This window comes from Gopherus evgoodei, chromosome 11, assembly GCF_007399415.2.
Source record: "Gopherus evgoodei ecotype Sinaloan lineage chromosome 11, rGopEvg1_v1.p, whole genome shotgun sequence".
Classification (NCBI taxonomy): domain Eukaryota; kingdom Metazoa; phylum Chordata; order Testudines; family Testudinidae; genus Gopherus; species Gopherus evgoodei.
In genome coordinates, this window is record NC_044332.1 from 40,863,314 (window position 1) to 40,890,005 (window position 26,692).

General features: G+C 39.3%; 1 protein-coding gene across 4 annotated transcripts in view; it reads right to left on the bottom strand.

The window, feature by feature from the left end:
- Positions 1-10,370: 10,370 nt before the first annotated feature.
- DYNC1I2 (dynein cytoplasmic 1 intermediate chain 2) overlaps positions 10,371-26,692 on the bottom strand; it is a 55,392-nt gene continuing 39,070 nt past the window's right edge. For all 4 annotated transcript variants that reach the window (XM_030579784.1, XM_030579785.1, XM_030579786.1 and 1 more), the window contains 11 exons: positions 19,714-19,803; positions 19,273-19,435; positions 19,077-19,176; positions 18,422-18,547; positions 17,284-17,430; positions 16,815-16,928; positions 16,223-16,356; positions 15,098-15,242; positions 13,942-14,082; positions 12,196-12,321; positions 10,371-11,074 (listed from right to left, as the gene is read on the bottom strand). In XM_030579784.1, coding sequence (XP_030435644.1) covers positions 10,961-11,074; positions 12,196-12,321; positions 13,942-14,082; positions 15,098-15,242; positions 16,223-16,356; positions 16,815-16,928; positions 17,284-17,430; positions 18,422-18,547; positions 19,077-19,176; positions 19,273-19,435; positions 19,714-19,803 — 1,400 coding nt within the window. In that variant the 3' untranslated portion in view covers positions 10,371-10,960. The remainder of the gene's footprint in view (positions 11,075-12,195; positions 12,322-13,941; positions 14,083-15,097; positions 15,243-16,222; positions 16,357-16,814; positions 16,929-17,283; positions 17,431-18,421; positions 18,548-19,076; positions 19,177-19,272; positions 19,436-19,713; positions 19,804-26,692) is intronic.

Sequence of the window (26,692 nt, forward strand, 5' to 3'; positions counted from 1 at the left end):
CATTTAAGGAAGAAGGAGCTTTTTAAAAAAAAATGAATAGGAATGCTCAGCCATTCCTGTCTCTGCCAAATAAACACTTGCAAATCTTCCCTGTGTTTTAGTAATTGTCCAAAAGATGGTAACTTTTGTAGCTGCAGAACTACAATCAGCCCTTAACTTTTAAGCAAAACTTCCCTTGACTTCAACAGGAATTGAGTGCATGTAACCAAGGCTATTATGGGGCTCCCAATCCTCAGTCAGAGAATATATCTGTTTACATAGTTTGCCTAGGCCGAGGCTTCGCAGGCAGCTCACACTTACATATCTTCAAATTTTGTTCTGCTCTATGACAAGAATATGCTTCCTTGAGGGGAAGAAAAATACTTGGTACCCACTGGCATTTAATCTTTGTCACAGCTTGTTGACTGACTTGAGTTCCGAAATAGTGATTGGACAGTGAGGCTCCTGAGATGATCATTTACAATATCTAGCATCCTGAGACTGGCATGCTGGTCCTTCCATAACTGCTGACATGGGATTGGCTAAAGAAATCCCATCCACCCTCTCCTCCTTTTCATTCCCTAAATGTTTCGAGGGATGGGTTGTCAGTGCAAATATAGTTCGGGAGGAAAAATAAAAATGGTTATAAATTGCTTGAAACTAGATTCCATTTTCTAATACATTACCCTAAAGGATACCTGACCTGATCCAGATCCATGCTGAAGCCTACCAAGACTCATATTCATACCTAGTTCTTGTCAGGAGTCCTCTGGAACAAAACTAGTTTGTTGTGTTTTTGAAAATTTTAATCTATAATTAGAAGAAATTGTTTTGGAGTGGAGAGGGAGGGGAAAAATACCTCTTAAAATATATTTAAATTCCAGCAGAAGCTGCAAAGCTGTGCTCTGGTCACTAAAAATTCCCATGCCTGGAGGGTGGACACCATCACACGACATGCCTGTTCTTTATGCAGTCCCTGTGTGTCTCAACTGAACAGAAAGCTACTATGGTAAGCTTGATGAAAATGTACAGGGCAAATGTCAAATTGAGCAGCATGATTTTGGATTGAAAATAGAGGGGGTACTTAGACAGGGCAAAGCTGATGGAAGCCTGATGTTATTTCACTTTCAAATCTATTGAGCGAAGATAACCTCCTGAAGACACAATTCCGATTGCAGTAGCCAGTCCCCATATGAGCTTTGCTCATAATAGAATGAGGTTTTTTTTAATACCAAGAATTGGTAAGAGAACTTCTGTTTATAGCATAGATTAAATAACAACATAAACCCATTTCTGATTTTTAAGTATGTGAAATAGTTCTCCTGGCAAGAAGTAGGATTGTAGAAGAGATTAAGAACAAATGGTACTAAGTAAACTTTGAATCCTCTCTGGAACTAATGCACAGAAGACGATTTTTCACTCTTTTCACAGTGGAGCTAGTTAAAGCATTTTCATCTAAACATTTTGTGTGTATTTGTTTGGTGTTTTTGTTTTTTTTTGGTCAACATTTAAGCCAAATTGTTTTTTGCACTGTGTGGAATAAAAAGAAAAGTCAAAACTTCACAAGTTGTTGTAAAACAACTGTCATTCTCCAGCCAGCTCCACTGTTTACCATAGGGCTCTGCAAAGCTTCTGTGATGGTGAAGGCAGCACTCTCCCTTTATGTGCCCATTTTCAGGCACTTGAAACTTGCTGGGGGGGAAAATGCTGGGGGATATAATGGTTTCCCCTTGTTCTTGGCCCAAAGGGTATTTTTTGTTTTGTGAAGCACTGGGGCAGCTGTTGAGGTTTTCAGAGTATTTGTGCAGGTGATTAAGTCTGATGTTTTTTTTTTCCCCTTGGATAACTCATCTGGATTAATTTTAAAACTTTAGTCTCCCACTGGATTAAGTCGTCCCTTCAGACAAGTGCCACTGAAGTGTTTGAAGTGATTTAGATCAGAAATTAAGTTGTTTAAAAATCATAGCATATTTGCAGTCTGGTCCCAGCTCTCCCTGCAACCACAGCGCAAATGGACTTAATGCAGAGGTCTCCCCGTGACCAGAGTGCCAGCTGAGACACTTGGATTGCTGCTGCAGCCCATAGACTGAAATAGCCTCTATGATATAGACCCTTCCAGCCCAGTGTGGCAGAGTTAGCTAGTGGAGCTGCATAATTGAGGATCCACTGGTTATGGCCCTGCCCTCTCTTTAAAACATCCTTTTGATGCTACCACTGATGTATGCAACAGGTCTGTGGTGGGAGAGGGGAGAGATTCTCATCCTGGGCCATCTGAGCCCAGTCCCCTTGCATAGTGGATGGCTGAGCTTTGCTGCTTTTGGAGTCCTGCATGTCTCTGAGCACCTGTGATTTTTCTGCCAAATATGTTGAATGTAGCAGTGCTGCATTCCAACTCTGTGCATGTCTAACACACACTGAAATAAACAAGTGCTTTTAGTGCTGTGATTAGGTCTCATTACATAGACACAAAGACGTAATTAGCACATCCAATACTGCATGGCATTTATTTCCATAAAAAAATATAGTGCAGTAAGCTGCAGCTATCCTGTGCATGTACCTGGAGCGCCACCCATCTGAAAGGCACAATCAGACGAATACTTGAGATTTGTGTTCTTTAAACCTACCTGATACTAATGTTGGATCCTGTGTTGGATTTTCTATTGTTTTTGTTAAATCCTCAGTCTCAAGTTGGTTTTTGTTGTAAAGTGTGGTTTATCTGCTGAAGCTGAAACAAGGTGTAAATTATCTTCCCGGGCACCTGGAGGCAGAAGCAATGTCACTGCCTGCCCTGAGTAGCTTTCAATTCTGATTGGTGCTGAGTAGGGACTGGGCTGTGGGAGGCTACTGAGAGGATGAGCCGAATCAGTGCATTCGCCAGCTGCCATGTCCCCATACACCTTGCCCAGCCTTGTCCATTATTGGGCTGTGCTGGGCCTCCTCTTTTGCTATGTGGTTAAAACTGCTCTCTGCTACTGTAGTGTCCACTGTGCAGAGGACTTTCCACTGTCAGGGCCCTGCAGCAAGGTCAATGTCGATGCCGCTGGAAGCTAGTGTGCCTCCTGGCCTGAATTTAGCCTACTTTTTCCTAGGATTTCCAGGGCTGGAGAGTTACTAATATTTAATCTCGTTTGAAGTATTGCCAGATTGTTTGTTTGAAATAGGGTAAGCTAAAACTCCGGAAAGGTGACTTATTCTCAAAATGAAAGCCATGCTTTCATCTACCTTAGGAGTGAGTATAGATTTCTTACTTTACTCTCAAACAACCTGGATCCAAGTTTCTTTAGGAAAAGGGCACCTGCTCTGAACATGAGCATTTTTGCTGAAAGATGCACTATTAAAATTTTTCTCTATTCAGGCTGCTTTGGAAGCTGCCAAGTTCAGTGGTTGATCTAATCAAATATAGCATCCTATCCCTTACTACGGCCAGTGTCTGATAGTGATCATACATCTACTTTTGACATACTAAATTATTGAGAAAAGGTCTTTCTAACTTCACTCTGCCATACTGGAGTTTGCTCTGAAGCATAAGAAATAAAAAGCCGTTGCATGTTAATGTAGTAAATGTAATTGCACCTCCTAAGCATTTGCTAAGATTTTGCTTCAATACCTTGCAATAGGGAGTTCCACAGGGTGTCTGCTTCCCAGAAATATATTTCCTTTTATCAGCTTGATCTTTATTGCCTTCCTGGTCATTTCACCTTTGCACTATAGGACGTGATAAACTGAACTACGATTAACCTCTTTTATACCATTCAGAATGCTGTATTCCTCTTCCTCTTCTCTTTCTAAATTATTAAGAAACATTCGGAGATTAAAAGCACTAAGATTAAATAGTCCCACTCCTATTAATTCCCCCTCTATCTAGACTCCTGCAGCAGGGTCTTATTTTTGTGTCCTCTTCAGGATGTTTTCTGGTTTTGGTAGTTTTTAAGCTGATGACCAATCCTGAGCCCCTGAATGCTACAGTATAGCTTTTAAAGAGCTGCCTTCTTTTCCAGTTGTCTACACTGAATTTCAACTGTCATGTTGCCCGATTACTAGAGCTGGTGAAAATTTTTTGAATGTTTCTATTTGATGGGAAAAAGGGGGAGGGGGTGATTTTACATAGCTTGACAATTGGTCACATTTTGAGTTGAAATTTTTCAACAGACTTGTTTAATGACAATTATTCCCATTTTTTAATCCGCTCTACCACTTACTCAGTTTCATTAGGTTATTTTGGGGTTGCTCACAATCCTGTCTAATTTTCATGCTTCCCAATCCTGAAAGAGACCTGTAGGTCTCATGAGATAGGAAGCAATATTCTTCTTCAGAGCGTAAGGGGAGCTCTGGCCATAGGTCAGGATTTGTCACTGGTGACCACCACCTCTCTCATGGCTACATTTAGTATGATAACACATATTAACATTGTGCATTTCCCACCATGATTCTGGCAGGTATTCTAGCAGATGCAGTGTCACAGCAGAAATGAGCATTATTTCAGCCTCTTTTTGACTTATGTCTCTGGAGATCCCAGTGATGGTTCTTGTAAGTACCCACCCATACACTAATATATATATGTACAAAAAGCAACAACAATTTATCGTAATGTCCTTCCATCTGCCTCCAGAAGGGAGCATCACCATTTTGGTCTCTTAGTGAGAAAGGCATTATCCTTCCAGAGATTAGCAGGTTCTCTTCAACAGCAAGAATAATCATGGGACTGCATATAAGGTTGGGTTGCCAAGGTTTCAATCTTGGGCTCAGGTGATTTAGCCAAAGAATTTAGAAACAAGCAGATCCTACCTTGCTTACCAATTCATTGAGGTTGCTGAACTGGAAAAGGTTGGAGTTCAGGGCTATCCTTTGGAAAGTGCTCAAGCTGAGACTGAGGCTAACAAGCCTTAGTAACAGGTCTGCTAAGGTAATTCAAGTAATCAGAGCTGGAAAGGCCTGGTTTTCTTTCCCCCCGCCCTCAGTCTCAGATGATTGTGTAGTTTAGAACAATGCTTATATTCCTAACTTGTTCTCACATTGGGATGACAACTACTGTTTTTAGTATCAGAGGAGTAGCCCTGTTAGTTTGTTTCCACAAAAACAAGGAGGAGTCAGTGGCATCTTAAAGACTAACATTTATTTGGGCATAAGCATTTGTGAGTAAGAAGTCCATGAAAGCTTATGTCCAAATAAATCTGTTAGTCTTTAAGGTGCCACAGGACTCCTCGTTTTGGTAACTACTGTTTAGTGCAGTGCTTTCACCAGACAGAGGGCTGTGTCTTATGATGGATATCTTATCTACTTGTAACAGTAGGGAGGTCCCTCAGCTGCAAAGTGAAGGGGAGCATCAACAGGCATATAGAAAGAACAGGAGTACTTGTGGCACCTTAGAGACTAACAAATTTATTTCAGCATGAGTTTTCGTGAGCTACAGCTCACTTCTTCAGATCTGAAATAAATTTGTTAGTCTCTAAGGTGCCACAAGTACTCCTGTTCTTTTTGCGGATACAGACTAACATGGCTGCTACTCTGAAACAGGCATACAGGATGCCAAGTTCATTTAGTGGACATGACTCAATTTTGAACCATTTGAAAACCACAAACTATCAGTCATTTCAAGTCTAGGGTCAGATGACTCTGCCCTCTGTACCTAATAATTCTTTCACCTGTCCTAGGGAAAAGAGCATGATCTAAGCCAGTACATAAGAATGGCCATACTGGGTCAGATCGATAGTCCATTTGGCCAGTATCCTGTCTTCCGACAGTGGTCAATGCCAGAAGCTTCACAGGGAATGAACAGAACAAGGCAATCATCCATCCCATTACCCAGTCCTAGCATTTCACAGTCAGAGGCCTGGGAACACGGGACAACATTCCTGATCATCTTGGCTAAGAGTTGCTTGTTGATGGCTCTATCCTCCCTGAACTTACCTAATTCTTTTTTAATTCAGTTATAGTTTTTTGGCTTTTCCAGCATCCCCTGCCAATGAGTTCTGCAGATTGACTGCACTGTGTGAAGTAGCTCTTGTTTATTTTAAACCTGCTGCATATTAATTTCATTGGGTGATCCCTGGTTCATTTGTTATGTGAAGGAGTAAATAACATTTCCTTCCTTATTCACTTTCTATAAAATCATGAATGGTGTGGAGATCTCTATCATATCCCCCTTTGGTCGTCTCTTTTCCAAGATGAACAGTTCCAGTCTTTTTAACCACTCCTTATATGGAAGCTGTTCCATACCATTAATCATGTATGTTGCCCTTCTCTGTACCTTTTCCAATTCTAATGTATCTTTTTTGAGCTGGGGTGACCAGAATTGCACACAGTATTGAAGGTGTGGGCAGACCATGGATTTATATAGTGGCACTATGATATTTTCTGTCTCTTTCCTAACGGTTCCTAACAGTGTTAGCTTTTTCGATTGTTGCTGCACATTGAGTGGATGTTTTCAGAAAACTATCCATGATGACGCTAAAATCTTTCTTTAGTAACAGCTAATTTAGGAGGCATCATTTTGTATGTATAGTTGAGACTGTTTTCCAGGGTGCCTTACTTTGCATTTATTAACTTTGAAGTTAATCTGCCATTTTGTTGCCCAGTCACCCAGTTTTGTGAGATCCCTTTAACTCTTTGCAGTCAGCTTTGGACTTAACTGTCTTGAGTAATTTTGTATCATCTGCAAACGTTGTAACCTTTTTCCAAGTAATTTATGAATATGTTGAACAGCACAGACCCCTGGAGGACTCCACTATTTACCTCTCCATTCTGAAAAATAACCATTTATTTCTACCCTTTGTTTCCTGTCTTTTAACCAGTTATTGATTCATAAGAGGACTTTCTCTCTTTTCCCGTCATCGCTTACATTGCTTAAGAGTCTTTAGTGAGGGACCATGTCAAAGGCTTTCTGAAAGGTCAATTATACTGTTAGCTGCTGGATCAGCCTGGTCCACATGTTTGTGAACCCCCTCAAAGAATTCTAAAGATGGGTGAGGCATGATTTTCCTTTACAAAAGCAGTGTTGTCTTCCCCAACAAATTGTGTTTTTTCTAGATGTCTGATCTTTGTTTTTGACTATAGTTTCAACCAATTTGCCTGGTACCGACATTAGGCTTTCTGGCCTGTAATTGCCAGGATTGCCTCGGGGGTCTTTTTTAAAAATTGGCATCATATTAGCTATCCTTCTGTCATCTGGTACAGAATCTGATTTAAGTGATAGGTAACATACCTCAGTTCTGAAATTTTCATGAGTTCTTTCAGAACTCTTCGGTGAATACCATCTGGTCCTGGTGACTTATTACAGTTTATCAATTTGTTTCAAATCTTCTGACACCTCTATCTGGATCAGTTTCTCAGATTTTTCACCTAAAAAGAATGGCTCAGGTGTGTGAATCTACCTGATATCCTCTGTAGTGAACACCAGTGCAAAGAATTAATTTAGCTTTCCCACTATGTCCTCCTCTTCCTTGAGTGCTCCTTTAGCATGTTGATCATCCAGTGGCCCTATTATATCAATATCCTCATTTAATACCAGGCACCCATGTTCACTTATCTTAGTATTTAGATTTGTAGCATTTGTATACTTGCACTTATAAAATGTCACTTTACTTGTCTGCCTTCATGTGATGTAACTGAGTAGGATTCTTTTTAATTTGACTGTTTCTCTTAGGTTCCTACTTTATCAGCTTCTATTCTCTCCTCTTTATTAGGATCCCCATTAATAGATCCTCTCTTGCACCAGTCAACTTTCCTTCAGCCCTTAGTTTAAAAGCTCCTCTACAATCTTTTTAATTTTACATGCTAGCAATCTGATTCCATTTTTGTTTAGGTGGAATCCAACCTTCTGTAAAAGCTCCTCCTTTTCCAAATGGTTCCTCAGTTCCTACTAAACCTAAATCCCTCCTCCAAATGCTATAGTTTCATTCATGCAGTAAGGCCCTGCAGTTCTGCCTGTGTAACTGGGCCTGCACATGGAACTGGATGCATTTCAGAGAATGCTACCATGGAGGTCCTAGACTTTAATCTCTTATCTGGCAAAATCTCTGAATTTGGCCTCCAGGACATTTCTCCTGCCTTTCCCTAGGTCATTGCACCATGAACACTGGCTCCTCCCCACCACTGCACATAAATCTGCCTAGATGTCTCAAGAGGTCTGCCACCTTTGCACATGGCAGGCAATTCACCATGCAGTTCTCTAGGATATCACAAACCCAGCTATCTATATTTCTAATGATTGAATCCTACATTGCTATTACTGGTCATTTCCTAATAACCAGGATTCCCTTCCCTGGAGAGATATCCTCAGTATGAAAGGATACCATGCCTGATATCAGGAAGGAGGGTCTCAACTATGGGATCATTTCTCTCCTCTTGAGACTTTCATCCTCCTCAACAGCACTGAGGCTGTCGGATGTGGAGTGGGATTGTTCTACTATATTCCAGAAAGTCTCGTCTTTGTCTCTCTTAGCTCCTCCAGTTCAGCCACTCTAGTCTAAAGAGCCTGTACTCAGGCCACTTGCCTACAAGGCAGTTAATCAGACATGCTGCATTCAGTGCAATAAACTGGTAGCCTCTATTCTACTGCTAGACTTCTGCCTGCATTCTTTTTTCTCCTGCAGATATTTTTGGGGGTGGGTGGGAAGAGGCTAAGTTTAGATAATGGTAGGGAATATGCTCTGAGCTACTACCTTATATAGTCAGAAGGAGTACATTTCAAGAGCAATGGAGACATACAGCCCTTCCCTTACATGCATGGTGGATAAGTAGGACTTCTTCCAGCATGAGTGGGATTGGCCTTGGGCCACAGTGTGGTCCTCAGGCTCACAGCACTTAAGAGCTGCTTCTGCCATGGCTGTAAAAAGAGGGGAAATAATGGAAATAGGACCTAGACCTCAGAGTAGAACAGAGACTTTTTTTCCTGGAAGCACTGACCTAGCATTTCCAGTTTCAGCTGGAAGTTAGAAAGCCTATTTTTGTCATTTGCTAAACAAATGGGCCCAAGTTTGGGGAGCAGAGACAAGCTGAGAGTTCCCTTCCCCTCTAAGATGGGTCTGGTGCAGCACTAGGGGAACACTATTCTAAGCAGATAGGTGTGGAGTTGTGCGTAGCATCATTCCACTACATAGAAGCTATCTCGCAGAGTGGAGAACCTCTGAGAAACAAATGTGCTTAATGGAGGAGTCAGGCACTCTCCTTGATGTTCAATTAGAGCCTTTTTTATACAGAGTTAAGAGGGCATAGAATTCATAAATGTTTTTAAAAGCACTGTCCATACTCTCACAGGAAGTATGAAGGAGTAATGTTGGTCTTGATAGACAAAAGGCTTTATTGAAGCAGACATGCTAATCAGAGTCTTGGATCAAGAATGGAGAGGCACTGTTGTCTCTACACAAACAGCAAAGTATCTTTCTCCCTGCCACAACAAGGGAGGGGACAGAGTGTAGTAACTGATAGAGGAAAAATAATTTAAAAGCAGATTGGTGATACTACTGGCAAATCCTTGAGAGAAAAGCACCTATGATAATATGAAGAGCCTTTGTGTAGGCAGTCCTACTTTGAAAAGTTGGGATCACATGGTCTCTGAAAGTAGCAAAGGCATTCGGCACCTTAAAGCTGACCTGGGCTAAATCCTCGAGGGATTAATCAGAAATACTTAAGGTGACATTTGTGGGGAAAACAAGAGTTTAAGAAATTTTTTTTGTGACACAAGCTGGCTGATTGATTTGATTTGATTGATTTATTTAAAAAGGGTGGGATAGGGCAGGCAGTAGGGGATAGGCCAAGTTAGGTGCACATCTCTACAAAAGCTCTTTTATTGCCTCACATGAGCTTGGCACAAATGGAACATGTTTCTCTTTGCTTTTTCTAGTTGCTATAGGTGATAAAATTGCCAAGCATGAGGTGAGATTTTTGTAAGTAATTTCATCTACTCTATTAGTCATTTTTTCATCTTGTAGATTATAATAGGCTTTAACATTCTTCAGAAGTCCTGGTGCTAATCCTGGAAACCTCTACCCAAAACACTAAATAAGGACTCACTTCTACATGCTTTGCACATATTAAGTAACCATGTTTTAATACCATATACTTCTATGTATGGGCTGTGGCAACAAAGACACCAGCACCTGGTTTTTACAGTATGATAGGGATAGTAATCTTCTAGGACTGGAGTTGGGTACCTCTCGGTTCTTTGTCTTGGGAGGAACAGGAAAGAATGTTACACTGATTTATTTGAATGTAATGAAGTGGTTCCTAATGATTTTGTACATCTGAGTGAAGAGCTTCATACTAAAGAAGGATGAGGGATCAGGGGGCTGGGCTGGTGATAAAAGCTTGTGTAACCTTTATTTATAAAGAAATCTCACCTTTTAATGAACTTTTTAAACAAAGACGTAATACTAAATATGTATTCTACAAAGTCAGGTTCAGTGACCAAATAAAGTTTATTACAGACTTATGATTTTATTCGTATACATAACCTACTACCCTAGCCTTATTTATTTATTAAAAAAGAAGAGCAAGTAAAAAAACAGGATGAAGGTTTACTTTGAACAGATACATGCACTTCCGTGGGCAGTTCTAATATCCTAATATTAACAAACCTTCAGAGATTAACTACCTAATGAAAGTTAGCCAGCGCAATAGAGAAAGTTCTGAGTGAGAAATGGAACTTGTGTTTATCCCTCAGAAACAGTTACATACTGTTAGTTGAAAAATTCAATAGCATTACAGCTAATATACATCTAGGTTAGTGTTTCAGCAAAACATGTTTCTTGCTAAGTCAGGGCAGCTGTATTAAATATTAAACAAATTCAATAATGTGCTTGTAATTATATATAAGAGAGTGACATTGCAAGACTTAATTTTCCAGTGATTTTATACATTTTCAAAATCCACAGTTTATTCCACATATTTCTCCTCAGGTTATCAGTTAGACTGACGCATGCTAATACTCTGAAAACTTACATAAGTCATTCCCAAATCCACTACTATAACCCGTTTTGAAATTTTAGGCAGGTATGCGGGTTGCAGCTTCCTCCTCTGCATCAGCTCTGTTTGCATTAATTTCTGCTAGTGTTCGACCAAAACGTGTCCATTCATCATTGCGGGGAACAGCAATTTGCTATAGAGAAATAGAATATTATTTACACCCATTGATAAGTACACAGAGAATGTAATTTAGCTCAGTTTTAACACCTTGTCTAAAAACCACATTTATGAATTATGTTGAAAAAACAGCTTATCTTATTCAAAAAGTTTTCAAATAGTCTGACCAGCAAATACAGCTGGTATGCATTGCACAACAAATGGTGGAAACTAGGGCTGTCTACACTACACAGATTTTAGCAGCATGGCTGTGTTGCTGCAGGTGTGCCGCTAAAAGTCGCACAGGGTAGTTGCTGTTTGTCAGCAGGAGACAGCTCTCCTGGCAACAGCCCCTCCCCCCCTGCAGCGGAGAGGGGAGGAGTTTTTTTTTTAAAACACCCCTAAATGACAAAAGATTTTTCAACGAAGTGCCAGTGTATACAAAGCCTGAATAAATTCAGTGCTCGATAAGGGTGCTGTCAGACCTCTAGCACTGAAGTCCTGTGTTTAAACACAAAACAAATAGGGCAATGGTAGTGATAAGCTTGGCCCATGTACCTCAGTCTGGAGAGACCACCTCCACAGGTGAGAGAGCAGTTCTCTATCCTTGAAGTATATATACACCAATGGTAATTGTTTGAGAGAGATTGACACCTGCCCACTAGGAACTGAAATGAGACTACTTCTCACTTTACAGTTCAAATGGCCACTGGATGGTACATTTTTGTTCACAACCAACCTGGCATGCATGCAGAGTAGTGATAGAGCTGGTGAAATCTTGTCCACACCCACTACTAATCTCCTCTGCCTGCAGTTTCTACTGCAGTATAAATTACATAGAACTTGTAAAATTGTCAGTATTAAGCTGCTGAAATAGAGATCTAAATTTACTTTTAGTTGCACAATTACAGCAAAATGTCAAACTTTCTTTAAAATGCTAAAGTATTGTATGAAGTTGAACTGAGACTGAAACATTTAAAAACTATTATTAATCCTGAAAGCAAGAGAGGACTAGAACCCTTATCTTGAATTACCATTTATTCCTGGCAAAAATGTTTTGAAGGAAAGTTGAAAGTCAAAAAGCTAAGTGACAGAGTAAATTCAGAAAGGTGCTTTAAATCCATGTAACACAAAATAGCAAACACAAAAGTTACCTACCTCTCCCACGTCATATATAACTATTTGTCCTTCTGAATCACCTACAGCAATCTCTCGCCCAGAATGTGTCCATCTCACACGATTAAGAGCAGGATTACCCTCCACAGTAATGCTTGCAGTTGGCACCTGTATCCATTTAAAACAGTTAAAAAACTAGCATCATTTCTATAGATGTAATTATTCTCTCTGCCCATGTCCCTCCGTTATTTAAAAAAAAAAATCATAAAGAAGTGTATTCTAGCCAACTGTTCCCCCTAGGGAGAAAGGAGATTTTAAAAGGTGAAACTAATCTTCAGCACTGATCTGACAAGTATTTTCCCCAATCATTCAGTACATTGGGAAATGGTACTGGGAGAGATGGGAGTTTACAAATCTTACCCCAGTTACTTTTCCTCTACTCCTCTTTCCTCCCAAAAGAAACCTCAGTTCTTAAAATAAACCCTGAGTTTGTAGCATTCATGCGAGAGCCTATTTTAAGCAGTCATTTAAAGAAAAAATTGCTTCATAATATTAATACAAACAGTTCCTATATCACTAGGAACATCTCGGGTGTAAATATACTATATGCTACAGGACAATGGGTATGGAGTCGAAATTTACAAAAAAAAATCTTAGAACAATTCCCCCCCACCTCCCAAATTAGTCTCAAAACATAACACAGCAAACAGATATATATTTAGTGGCAATCAATTTCATTGCTACTTGGAAGACCTGCATTTAGGAATGACCTTAATAGCCTCTGCTAGTACAGTGAGGTTCAGGTGTGTTTTGAGGTACAAAGCCCTTTGGTATTAAAGGCTCGATGTAAATGTAATATAAGCAACTATACTTGGGCTTTGGGATAGGTACTGACTACAGTCCTTTACAGAACCTCACTGTTTGCAAAGCTGTGCTGTTAATAAGGAAGTGTTATTTACTCTTAAAGACAACAACTAGAGGTCACCAAATGAAATTAATAGGCAGCAGGTTTAAAACAAACAGAAGTATTTCTTCTCACAACAATCAACCTGTGGAACTCTTAGCCATTGATGGACCTATCCTCCATGAATTTATCTAGTTCTTTTTTTAACCTTGTTATGGTCTTGTCCTCCACAACATCCTCTGGCAATTAGCTAGGATAGGCTACCTTCTGGTTGCCAGGAGCTGGGAATGGACAACAGGATGGATCACGATGATTACCTGTTCGGTTCATTCCCTCTGAAGCACGTGGCATTGACCATTGGTCTGACCCAGTACGGCCGTTCTTATGTCTGAAAATAAGTGTCTCTCATCCTATCAGGTGTTTAATGATTATGGTATAATTTTCTAGTGTGGAAAAAACAACCAACCAGCCAAATTTGAATTTGAGCCAGTGAATCTACTATGGCAACTAACAGCGTAACAGTGATCTTATGTGACTCATTCATAGTATGAGGGTGTTTAGCCCTTGTATGCTGTAGCCACTAAAAGGTGTCCGGATCATGTACTTGGGCAAGTCCAAGGAAAAAAGCCACACAAGTATAATGTGTTATATAGATAGGAATTTTGTATTGCTTTTATACTGGGAGGACAACATTTTAGTTACCATTGTCAGGCACTAAAAACAAGGTAATTTGAATTATTCCCCTCTAATCACACATCTACTGCACAATGCCAGTACAGCAGCAGAAATACATAGCACAACCATGATAAAGCATTTCTGGCCATACACATTTTTGAAGCCTAAGATTTTTAGTTCTTGTCAGATGTGAAGTTACTGTGCCTCACCTCAGTATCGTTGTTGAGATTCCACAGATCAAGCCTACCCATTCCATCCACACAAGCAAACAGGGCAGGGTGAGTGGGAGACCACATCACATCATAAACATAGTCTGAGTTGTCTTCAAATGAGTAGAGAGGCTTGTTATTCTAAAACAAAGCACCATATAGTACTTTACACCACACAATCTTTACATTTGGGATTCTGAAAGCAAAATCTTTTTCCAATGAAGGAGAAATATTGAGTTTTTGTACAGTTCATATTGCAGCAATTGTAAAATTAAGTAGCGATCTGTGCTTAAAGAATTCCTTCAATTGTCTCTTACACAGAAAGAGGCCAAAAAAATAACCGCAGGATGGGGGAGGAGGAGAAACCCCAACGCCCTCGTTTGGATGAATTATATATCACATTTACTGCCTGATATTATAACATAGCTTCAGTAGGAGGCTGGTATAACAACCTAAATATGAGTGAATTCTGCTATAGTCTCCTGAGCTGACCGGATGGCCTAGGGGGCAGGCTTGTGCACCATTATGGGAGAGACCCTGGTGTGACTGTAACCCTAGCCCAGCTTCGTGCTCCCCGGGACAGCAATGCTGCAGAGGCAGCTTGCTAAGAAAAGCGATGGAAAGAGCATTAGTCATGGCTCATGACTGCAACTTGGTTCAGGCTCATTAGAAACAGTGTTGATTGGTTTTGATGGGAGCCCTCCTAATTCACTATAAGACTGTGGTAATGCCTTGTGTGCTGTAGTGAGGCAGTGAGGACCTGAAATGGACCTGAATTACCATAATTATATACTTAATACATCATATACCTGAATTACAAGATAACTGACTTCAATCATTGCATTGGTCTTCCCAACCCAGTTACAAAAGTTGAAAGGATAAGCAAAATGGACCAGAAATAGACAAACTTGGCCACATTTACATACTCGTTACATTTAGGTGATAACGAGTTACAGTAATCTTGGTGATGCTACTTGCAGGTTATTAAAAGAGAATTAAGCTACATAAATTAACTCATCTGATATTACCCTTCACCCAGTCGACTTAATAAGCTTCCCTAAACCCTTTGACAACACCACTTTGGTTAACTAAAGCTTACATTATAGCACCACCTTGTGTCAAAGTCTAAACTGTTAGACACCTCTGTTTTAGATACCTTAGTTGTCCAAAGCTTTACTGTCCAGTCAAATGATGAGGTGACAAAAAGATGAGAGAAGTCTACAGGTCCAACTGCTGCATGGCAATGGATACCTGTGATTGGTCCTTGGTGTCCTTCAAACATCTCACTGATTCCCGCTTTGCTGTTTTAAAATACATTATGTAGGTTAATTTCCTTTGAAACTATTTCACACAGAGGCAATAAGGAATACATGTTTTAAATAAATTGGGAGTGGGTTTCAATGGAATCCAAATAGATATGGCCTGCAGAGGGGAAAGTGAAATGTGGGTTTGAATATGATTCTGTGTATTAGCCTCTTTTTTCCAAACCCCTATTCTATTATATGTAAGTGCAGACGTAATACCACAGACAAACAGTAACATGTGGCAAGGCTATCCCATCCAGATTTGACGAGGTACCTCTTCAAGCAACAGCTAAATATTTGGATCAAGTAACAAAATTCAGTCCTCAAATATGGATACGAATCTCCCATTGCCTTAAACAGGAGTTGCACGTAAATAGCTGAGGCAAAGTTTAGTCCTAGCGACAATACATCTCCAATAATCTGATAAAGTGGAGATGAGGGGAAAAAGGATGTTGCAAACAAAAGATACAATTTTGGCTACTTTTAAACCTAAGAGCTATGCCATCAGAGTGATGTGTATTTGAAATGAAAACTGGACACCTCAATTTTATTTAAGAAAGCAATTGATAAGATACAGCCAGCCCATTTCAAAACGGATTGAACAGCAGGAGAAATGCTAGCCAATTTAAGATTTGTGCGTGATTTTACTGTACAATTATCCGTAGAACTGAAAGTTTGGGATGTTCTGCTACAATTCAAATGAACAGAACCGAAGTCTACCAGTTCATCTTCCTTTTCATAATTAAAAGTATTCCTAGCCAAAGTAAAGATCCACCAGTAGCAATGGTGGGTCCTTTCCTTGACCTTTAAAAGTCTGATCTAATATTTCATATTTTTAAGATATTACCTTTTTATATAAGCACAAAGCTCTGCTACGAACATTAAGATTAATATAGAAAATTTTTCTTGTGCAAAGTGAAAAATCCTGATAAGCGTTGCTATTTTAAACAAAAAAAATAATTTGAGTGTCTATTCACCTGCCATGGCGGCATGCTGTGTACACAGAGCCTTCCTCACTTCCAACAACGAAGTTATTGACATCTCCAACAGGAAAGGACATGCACGTGACAGCTACAGCCTTGGACTGCTTATGAATCAACTCCATACTATCCTGTAGAAAAAAGTACAAGGAACTTCTTTTTCAAACTTGCCATCTTAACTTTTACCAGATATTGTGTAGGTTTTCTAGTACTAGTTAGTTCACAAGCTATTCTTATTCCAAACCTTTTCTACATTTGGAAGATCTGTCTCTTATTCACGAATCCAAACTTTAGCATCAGTACTGAAGAATCCAAAAATTATTATGACACTTGATTTACTACAGTAAAAAAGGAATTTATCTTACAGAATTACTATACAACTACTTAAGCATTTTGACAATATGCAGACATTCCCAGCTTAACACTACTTTACAAAGTCTTATGAAATACTTAAGGCAAACAGGTGAAATTAATATTAGAATGCTAAGTATTTAGTAAGATACAGACTACATGAGCTCAAAAGAGAGTAAGTGTTAAGTAATAGCCTCATCTATAGCTCTCTTACATTCTTTTCCAAAGTTTACCCTACCTGCGGTTGGGAAAGCATGTCCAGACTCCATGAGCATATCTTTCCATCAGTTGAGATGCTAATCAAATTATGAGCATTTTGGGTCCCAACCACATTTACACAGTACACAGGGTGCTGAAGAGACATTACAAAATCCTTTTCAGAAACAATTTCCATAGTAACAAACTCAATGACACTCACTTAACATAAGACTGAAATACAAATTTTAATATTTCATAAAGCAATTCAAGTTGACTAAATACTATTTGAAATATAGGAAAACCCATTTAGCCTTTTAGCACCTAACACATGGTGTTGAGATAGGCTCCTATAAAACGGACAGCTCTACGACAAAGACAATTTTTCAGTGCTACTATTGGTAAAGCAGACCAAAGTATTAAAACATCATTACTGTTCATCCAGGGGAAACCCTCTCCCACCCGAAGGGGTTAATGGCTCAATAGTGAGTAGTTCTCATTTCACCCCCTACCGTGTGAGCAGCAGCTGAAAGTGGAGTTCTCTGCACTGGGGTTCTTTTATTGCTGCGATTATCCCATAGCACAATTTGGCCTGAATATGTGCCACCAACTACCAGATTTGGATGAAATTTTGCAAATGTAGCTGACATCACTGCTGACTGCAAAGGAGACACACATACATATACAAAGGGAAGAGTTTTATGTTTAAGACTAAAATCAAGAATTTAAGGATAGAAAATCTGACCTATTACTGGTAGCAAGCTGATTCCTCAGTTATATTTGATATTGCTTTTACTATCTTCTGCTCCTTTGTCCGAACACACGAAGGTTCACAACTACATGAGTTGAATGGTTACTTAAAAACCTTGACATTCTTCTGGTCTCAACTCTTACTAATTACAATTAAAAATCCCATTCTTTCCATATGCATACATTTGATTTATATCTTTCCTAGAAGTTAGTAGTAACAGAAATAGAATCCAGCAATAAGATACATTCTGTGGTCATTTTTCAAGGAGAGTGGAAAACTGTTTTGTCACTATAGTATCAAATCATAATATAATTACCTTTGCAATCTATGCCTTGACAGTAATCTGTAATCAGATTACAAACTAGTTTTAATTCAACTAAGTGATTTTTCAGAATTATGACATTTTGAAAATAAATGGTTATTGCAGGTTTGGTCAAACAGAACAGGTTTGCACATTTTTACCTTTCAGTAATCCATTTTAAAACCTGCATCTGTTTTCTGCTTGAGGCATGTGTTTGTACTTATCTATTTTTTTCCCAATTCCTCAGGCTATGTACATTTTATTCAGTGGGCTACAGTCTAGTTGTACATTCTGCATCATAGTTCCTGAAAACCTCCTCGGACTTAACACATGATGTCAGTTTTTCTTTTAATAAATTAGATTAAGAAACAGAGATTTTCAGACATGTTAAAATATTCTGAATGTCAGAAATTTTGCAACAGAGGAATCTTTTCAAACTGATGATGTCTTCAGCCATCAACATCTGTTTGCAAATACATGTGGTTAAAGTACATGCCAACCCAATGAAATCATTATGTTGACAAGTATAAATAAGGCACTTGTCCAAATTAATCAACATAAAATCTTGAGCCTGGTGAGACAGGAACTCACATCATACCTGGCAGTGAAAGACATACTCTGGGGTAGTTTTCTTGTATTTCATATTCCACACAAGAGCCACACCATCAGGCTCATGAGGGGCATCTTCATTATTGTTGTAGGAGGCTACAAGCAATTCTGGATACTAGTCATAGAGAAGTTAGTGGGGAAAAAATGTTCAAAATAAACAACTGCCTTATGGTCCAGTCAGTCCTAGAATCGTGATTTACAGTGGCAAAATTAAGTGTAACCCATGGATAAGTCAGCCCCATAAACAAAAATATTAGATTAACTAATTACCATAGTGAGTATAATTACAAAGTTTACTCAAAAATAGAGTTAAAATACAAGATAATATTGTGTTCAGTATTTATGTATTATAATTAAAACATTTAGGTAAGGCTAGTTTCCTGGAGCTAATGCTACACCTTCATGCCTTGGGCATTTTCTGTTCTATTTATAGATTGCATTTGAAAGAACATTGTTAACTTCTGTTACCTCTTTCAAAATATATAAACACAATCACATTCAATTACAGTATGTAAACAGCAGAATGTGTCAGAGCTTTTCTAAGGACTATATATAAAGTACTGTGCATGTACGGTTCAAATAAAGTTGAGTGCACAAAACTTGAAGTATCTGCAAAGGTGACTCAAAGAAAACGTTGTTTTTACCTGAGATGACCAGTCCAAACAACTAACAACACGATGCTTTGACCAGCGTTCATCAAAAAACTGTCTGTTTAAGGACAGTTTAGCGCCTGCTTGAATCTCTCTGTAAAGAGAGACAAATAGAGGGTACTAATCTAAGATCACATTTTCAGTTACAAATATAGTAAACACAGTAAAGCACTCAATACTTCCACATTACCCTTCTTTGTCTTCCAAATCTCTTCCACTGTAGTCAAAGAAAATGTTAATCTGCTCAGAAAGAGCTCTTTCCACGATCCTTGTAGAATGGTCAAAGAAACTTAAAAACTCTTCAGAGTGCAAAATTTGCTGTTTTTCTTCTTCTGTAAGCTCATGAGGGGCAGCTGGGGGGGGTGTGAAAAAAAGGTTGGATTTTCCTAAAGTTCATTCTTATCTGTCAAAACATTTATGAAGAAAAACCAAATACTTTTCAAATTAATTTTTTTTATATCCATATATTTTAATTTTTACATAGGATTTTAAGTTATTTATATTTTTGTTTACAGAAAGCTGCTAAAAAGTGAAAAAATGTCACTTTGATTAAAAAAAAACTATTACATTAAAATTACTAAACATCCTTTTATTTACAATGCCTAATACTGTGTCCTAAAGTGAGTTGTACCTTCCTCCTCTTCATCATTTTTCAATGTTTTTTCTTCTTCGGGTTCAACTGATGGCTTTGGTACCACCACATCATCATCATCTTCATCATCTGAAAAGATATGATGCAGCAAAATAGTTAACAACAGTCCTAGAGAAGCACAGTAAAGTTCCATCCAGTTTCAAACAATACAAAAGTAAATACATTTGTGCATATGGAATAATTTTACATAAATTGATTTTCTAAAACTTAATCCTTAAAAAGTATAACATTTGGTTAAAGTGAGGGAATATTAATGAGAACATTATCTACACCACTATTTAGCATACAACAGTCATACCAAATTGCGTAGCTGTGTAAACTGAAACAGAATACATAAGCAATTGTAGAGAATTTACAGTGGAAATCTCTAAATTTACAAGCATTTATCATTCCAGACAGAATATGGAAGTACCACATAGTTTTATATAACATGCTGACACATTAATGCTGCAGAATAAAGAAAATCAAATGTCTGAAATAGCCTACAGAGCTGCTGCTTCCTTGTGATCTGAAACCATCAATGTCTAATGGGTCTTCGTATGGCATAAAGATGACTTACATTAGTTTTCAGGTTGCTATTCTGAGAGGCAAATTCTGCTAAAGATAATAGCTGAGAGATTACATTTTCTTTTCTGTCATTCTAAATGCAAGTCTCATTATCTGTATCATGTTTGGCAATGAGAATTTTAAAGCAAAATGTGTTTTCCCTAATTGCAATGAATAACATAAAATGTTAATGTTCTGGAATACTGACAAGGTTTACAGCACTTTTTACATTACTACGTTTTATCCTTTGAATACTGGAAACCAGAAAATAACTTTAATTTACTTAGTGTTGTGGAATACGCTTTTCCTGTCTTTTCTTCCTCTCCTTTCTAAGGTAAGTTTCTGAAAAGACTATTTTTATTGGTTAAACAGCTATGTCATCTGTCTGTAAGGGAATGGCAGCAGGAGTCTACAGCATGCTTCATCACAAGTAACGAGACAGTATTCAACAGGGCCTCTTCTTGTTTGTCACAGACATTTCTCTGACCCATGTTCAAAGTTCTCTAACAAAAAACACACATGCACCCACACACAAAAGAGTGGTCAAGGGATGGGAACCAGCTGCCAAGCCATGGTCCCAGCAGCCAGGCCAGCTGACTAGATAGCATCAACCAGATGGTACTGCTGGGATTGTGTCTCTCTGCTATGAGGTGGCAATGGGATGGCACAACATTTTTCTGCCTCACTGCTTCCAATCATGTCTTTCCCCAATGGCAAGCCTGTGCAATTACCAGCACTCCAGGAGGTCCACAGACAAGCCTTTACCCTCTAAACAAAATACAGCTTGTAGGCCATACCAGCTGCCAAACCACACACATAGTGATAGGTTTAGAGAGGTCTGAATATCTTTCTAACTCCATAGTACTGGCAATAAAAATATAACTGTACCTGCAGGAAAGAAAGCTTTAAGTGACACTGTATAATGCTCAGAATAATACAAACTCCAACTTAATCAAAATGATAATGACGTATGCCAATCGTACATTACTTGAAATTGAGCGATTTTTACGTTCTGACAAGTTTACAGAACTAGGATAAATGGCATGAATGATTTCAATATATGCTCATACTTTTGAACCAAATGGTGAAGGTTAAAATCTTTCCTTTCAAGGGCCTCAATCAGCCACAAAGGAAAACAGTAATCACTGTCTTTTCAGCCAGCCCAACCGCATTTGTCAGCCCTTTCTCTGTCAATGCAGCCAGAGCAATCAACCTGCCAAACATTCAGAATGGAAAAACAATCTGAAAATACAGGGTATAATGCACCTGCCAGTGAAAATGGCCATTTCAAGAAAAGCTAGTGATCTCAGTGACCCTGCTGAGGAGGCGGTGGTGCAAAGGGGAAAGAACACGTAAAAGAATTCTTAGTGATCTCCACTCTCCTGCACACTGACACTTCCTTACAAAGCATGCCAATTACAGCTTTTGTGCTACTTAAAAAAAATGAAAGCTTTTTTGGGCAAAATAATCACATGGAAAAACAGAAAGACACTGCTCCTTTTTAGATGGATTCGCATGTACAACTGACTATTAATCTGAAAACTGTATAACTTGTAGCAGATCCTAAACTGTACTTTTCAAACCAAACTGAAATTCTAACGTCCACTCACTGTGGGTCTGAACATTGATAAATTTATATTTACTAGATATGATTGATTAGCAAATTGCAAGACAATTGATGTACAATGAAAATTTAATTATGTACAAAAATATTTGTTTCCCTAAGCAATCTTGCTGCAGTTAACAAAATACTCTAAATTTAGAGACCTGGATCCTGGTCGCTCTGGACAGCTACTCTAGCTTTAAATGTAATGAATTAGAAAATGCATCACAACTTTGCGGCATCACACTGATTTTAAGTACCATTTTCAATGACAGGAGTCAAATTCCTAACAAATGCAGATGGTCAGCTATTTAGTGTTAAGTGACCTCAATCTACATATTTTACAGAAAATATCTTGTAGCAGATTGCTCCTCTCTTTTAGTGTTTCAACATAGATGGTGTATATTATACAGAGATCCAAATTCCTTCATATTACTCTTAGTATATGTTGTCAGCTTATGAGTTATTGCTGCAGCTGAGTGCCAGACACAGTAGAGCAGGAATCATTTCAATACTTTAAGGTATCAGGGCTGTTGATGACTCAATCCTATTTTTAGGCTTACATATGTACAAACATCCCCCGGTTCATAAGCCTTGTAGCCTTAATTCTATTGTGGTTACTTTACATTAAGCAACACTATTATCCATTTATTTTTATATATTTATATAAATGGATTAGTAAAGAATCTTGAATTAAAACATAAAAGCTTATACAACATTTGAGTGTTCTATCAATTTGCAAGAAACAAAAGAATGGTCCCTACCCAGAGAAACTTACAATCTAAAGACACAACCAGAATCCACTGGAGAACAGGAAGGATCAGAGTTAAGTTTTTAAAATTTCTTTCCTCTCCTCTTCTCCCCTCCCTTTCCCCAATCACCTCCTCTTACTTTAACAATAATGGTCCAAGTGTTAAGTGTTTGCAAGAGTTGTGATACAATTTGATGAATAGCAACACACAGTAAAAAGTATTAAAAGTTCTAATGTTGAAAAACAGTTTACCATTTCTAATGCATTAAGTCCTCATTTAAAATCTAAGTGCATCACACCACCACACAAATCTATGATCTTAGCCTGAACTTTTGCAGAGGTGACCTTCTCTACTTCAGTCTCCCCTCTGTTCATTACTGACTACTTTATCCCCACATTCTACAGGCTATTACCCTCTGATCCCACAGAGGGTTACTAAAAGAAACTACACCATCTGCTCAAAAAGCTTCCTGAAAAAGCACAGAAACGATCTGTACAGACACACCCCTAGAACTCCAACCAGGTGTATTCTATTTGCTACCCAAGATCCATAAATGTGGAAACCCTGGACACTCCATTATCTCAGGCATTGACACCCTCACAGCAGGATTGTTTGGCTATGTAGACTCTCTCCTCAGGCCCTATGCTACCAGCACTCCCAGCTATCTACGAGACACCACTGACTTCCTGAGGAAACTACAGTACTTTGGTGATCTTCCAGAAAACACCATCCTGGCCACTATGGATGTAGAAGCCCTCTATACCAACATTCCACACAAAGATGGACTACAAGCCATCTGGAACAGTATCCCCAATAATGTCACAGCAAACCTGGTGGCTGAACTTTGTGACTTTGTCCTCACCCACAACTATTTCACATTTGGGGACAATATATACCTTCCAGTCAGTAGCACTACCATGGATACCTGCATGACCCCACAGTATGCCAACATTTTTATGGCTGACTTAGAACTATGCTTCCTCAGCTCTCCTCCCCTAATGCCCCTACTCTACTTGTGCTACACTGATGACATCTTCATCATCTGGACCCATGGAAAAGAAACCCTTGAGGAATTCCAACATGATTTCAACAATTTCCATCCCACCATCAACCTCAGCCTAGACCAGTCCACACAAGAGAGATCCACTTTCTGGACAATACAGTGCTAATAAGTGATGGTCACATAAATACCACCCTATACCAGAAACCTACTGACCGCTATACATGCCGCCAGCTTTCATCCAGACCACATCACACGATCCACTGTCTACAGCCAAGCTGTAAGATATAACTGCATTTGCCCCAATCCCTCAGATAGAGAAACACCTACATGATCTCTTATCAAGCATTTTTACAACTACAATACCCACCTGCTGAAGTGAAGAAACAGACAGAGCCAGAAGAATACCCAGAAATCACCTACTCCAGGACATGCTCAACAAAGAAAGTAACAGAACGCCACTAGCCGTCACTTTCAGCCCCTAACTAAAACCTCTCCAGCGCATCATCAAGGATTTTCAACCTATCCTGAAGGATGATCCCTCACTCTCACAGATCTTGGGAGACAGGCCAGCCCTTGCTTATAGACAGCCCCCCAGTCTGAAGCAAATACTCACCAGCAACCACACACCACACAAGAAAAACCCTAATCCAGGAACCTATCCTTGCAACAAAGCCCGTTGCCAACTCTGTCCACATATCTATTCAAGTGACACCATCATAGGACCTAATCACATCAGCCACCCCATCAGAGGCTCGTTCATCTGCACATCTACCAATGTGATATATGCCATGTGCCAGCAATGTACAATGGCCAAACCAGACAGTCTCTACACAAAAGAATAAATGGACACGAATCAGACCAGAATTATACCATTCAAAAACAGTTGAACACTTCAACTTCCCCGGTCATTCAATTACAAACCTAAAAGTCGTAATTCTTCAACAAAAAAAAGTTCAGAAACAGACTCCGATGAGAAACTGCAGAACTGGAATTAATTTGCAAACTGGACACCATTAAATTAGGCTTGAATAAAGACTGGGAGTGGATGGGTCATTATACAAAGTAAAATGTATTTCCCCAAGCTAATTTTTCCCCTACTTTCAAAGTAGTTAGTTATATGTTATATATTAGTCTATATTAGCAAAAATAATGAGGAGTACTTGTGGCACCTTAGATATTTGTTACTTTTTGTTCTTTTTCCCCTACTGTTACTCACACCTTCTTGTCAACTGTTTGTTTGAAATGGGCCATCCTGATTATCACTACAAAAAATTTTTTTCCTGCTGATAATAGCTCACCTTAATTGATTAGTCTCGTTAGCGTTGATATGGCAACACCCATTTTTTCATGTTCTCTGTATATTATATCTATCTTTCTACTGTATTTTCCACTGCATGCATCCGCTGAAGTGGGTTTAGCCCAAGAAAGATTATGCCCAAATAAATTTTAGTCTCTAAGGCCTGGTCTACCCTACGGGGTTATGTCAAATTTAGCCACGCTAGGTCAATTAAAAAATAAATGCGTCCACATGACCAACCCCGTTCCGCCGACCTAAAGGCTCTTAAAATCAACTTCTGTACTCCTCTCCGGCGAGGGGAATAGCACCCAAATCGACGGTATTGGCCTCCAGAAGCTATCCCAGAGTAGCCAGGTACACAGGATGCAGTATCCAGGTATCCGATGCAGTAGCCAGGTATCCGATGCAGTAGCCAGGTACACAGGAAAAGCTCTGGGAACTTTTGAATTTCATTTCCTGTTTGGTCAGCATGGCAAACTTGTCAGCACAGGTAACATGCAGTCTCCCCAGAATCGTAGAGTGTAGAATGTTTCTACGCTCCCCCGTCATCTCTGTCCCTGAGGTTATCGCAGATTAGAAGGCAAAAAAAAAAAACGCATTTGTGATGACAGGTTTTCCTGAGCTCATGCAGTCCTCCCACATTGATAGGGCGCAGCTTAAATGCATGGAGGCATTCAGTGGCAGAGGGCAGGAAAGAATTAAGTGAGCGCGAAGAGCAGAGGCAGGACGTGCTGCTGAGGCTAACGGGGGAACAAACGGACATAATGAAGCATCTGTTGGGGGAGCAAATGGACATGATGATGAAGCATCTGTTGGAGCTGCAGGAAAGTCAACAAGAGCACAGACCCCCGCTGCATCCACTGTATAACCGCCTCATCCCCATGTTCCATAGCCTCCTCACCCAGATGCCCAAGAACATGGGGGAGACGCAGGCTCTGGGCACTCAGCCACTCCACTGAAGAGCATGGCCAAAGCAACAGAAGGCTGCCATTCAAACAATTAAGATTTTTAGTGTGGCTACAATAAGCAATGTGGCCTTGTCCTTCCCTCCTCCCTCGCCCCACCTGGGCTACCTTGTCCGTTATCTCTTTTTTTTTTAAATAAAGAATGAATGGTTTCAAAATAATAGTTACTTTATTTCGAAGAGGGGAGGGTGGTTGGCTTACTAGGAATTCAAATCAACAAAGGGGGTGGCTTTGCATCAAGGAGAAGCCCATACAATGGTCACACCGAAGCCTGGCCAGTCATGAAACTGGTTTTCAAAGCCTCTCTGATGCACAGCACGCCTTGCTGTGCTCTTCTAATCGCCCTGGTGTCTGGCGCAAAACGACTGTCTGCCGTTGCTTTCACGGAGGAAGAGGCGACTGACGAAATATACCCCAAGCCACCTGTGACAATATATTTTGTCCTATCAGACTTTGGGAGCTTAACCCAGAATTCCAATGGGCGGCAGAGACTCCGGGAACTCTGAGATAGCTACCCACAGTGCACCATTCCGTAAGTCGATGCTAGGCATAGTAATGAGGATGCACTCTGCCGACTTAATGCGCTTAGTGTGGACATATGCAATTGACTGTAAAATTGATTTCTAAAAATCGACTTCTATAAAAATCAACCTAATTTCGTAGTGTAGCCACACCCTAAGGTGCCACAAATACTCTTCATTCTTTATACCACTTAAGTTAGCAATACATCTGATACAATTTCTATTTTTTTAAAAAAAAATGCTAACCTTTTTTTCCCAATAAGATGAAGAT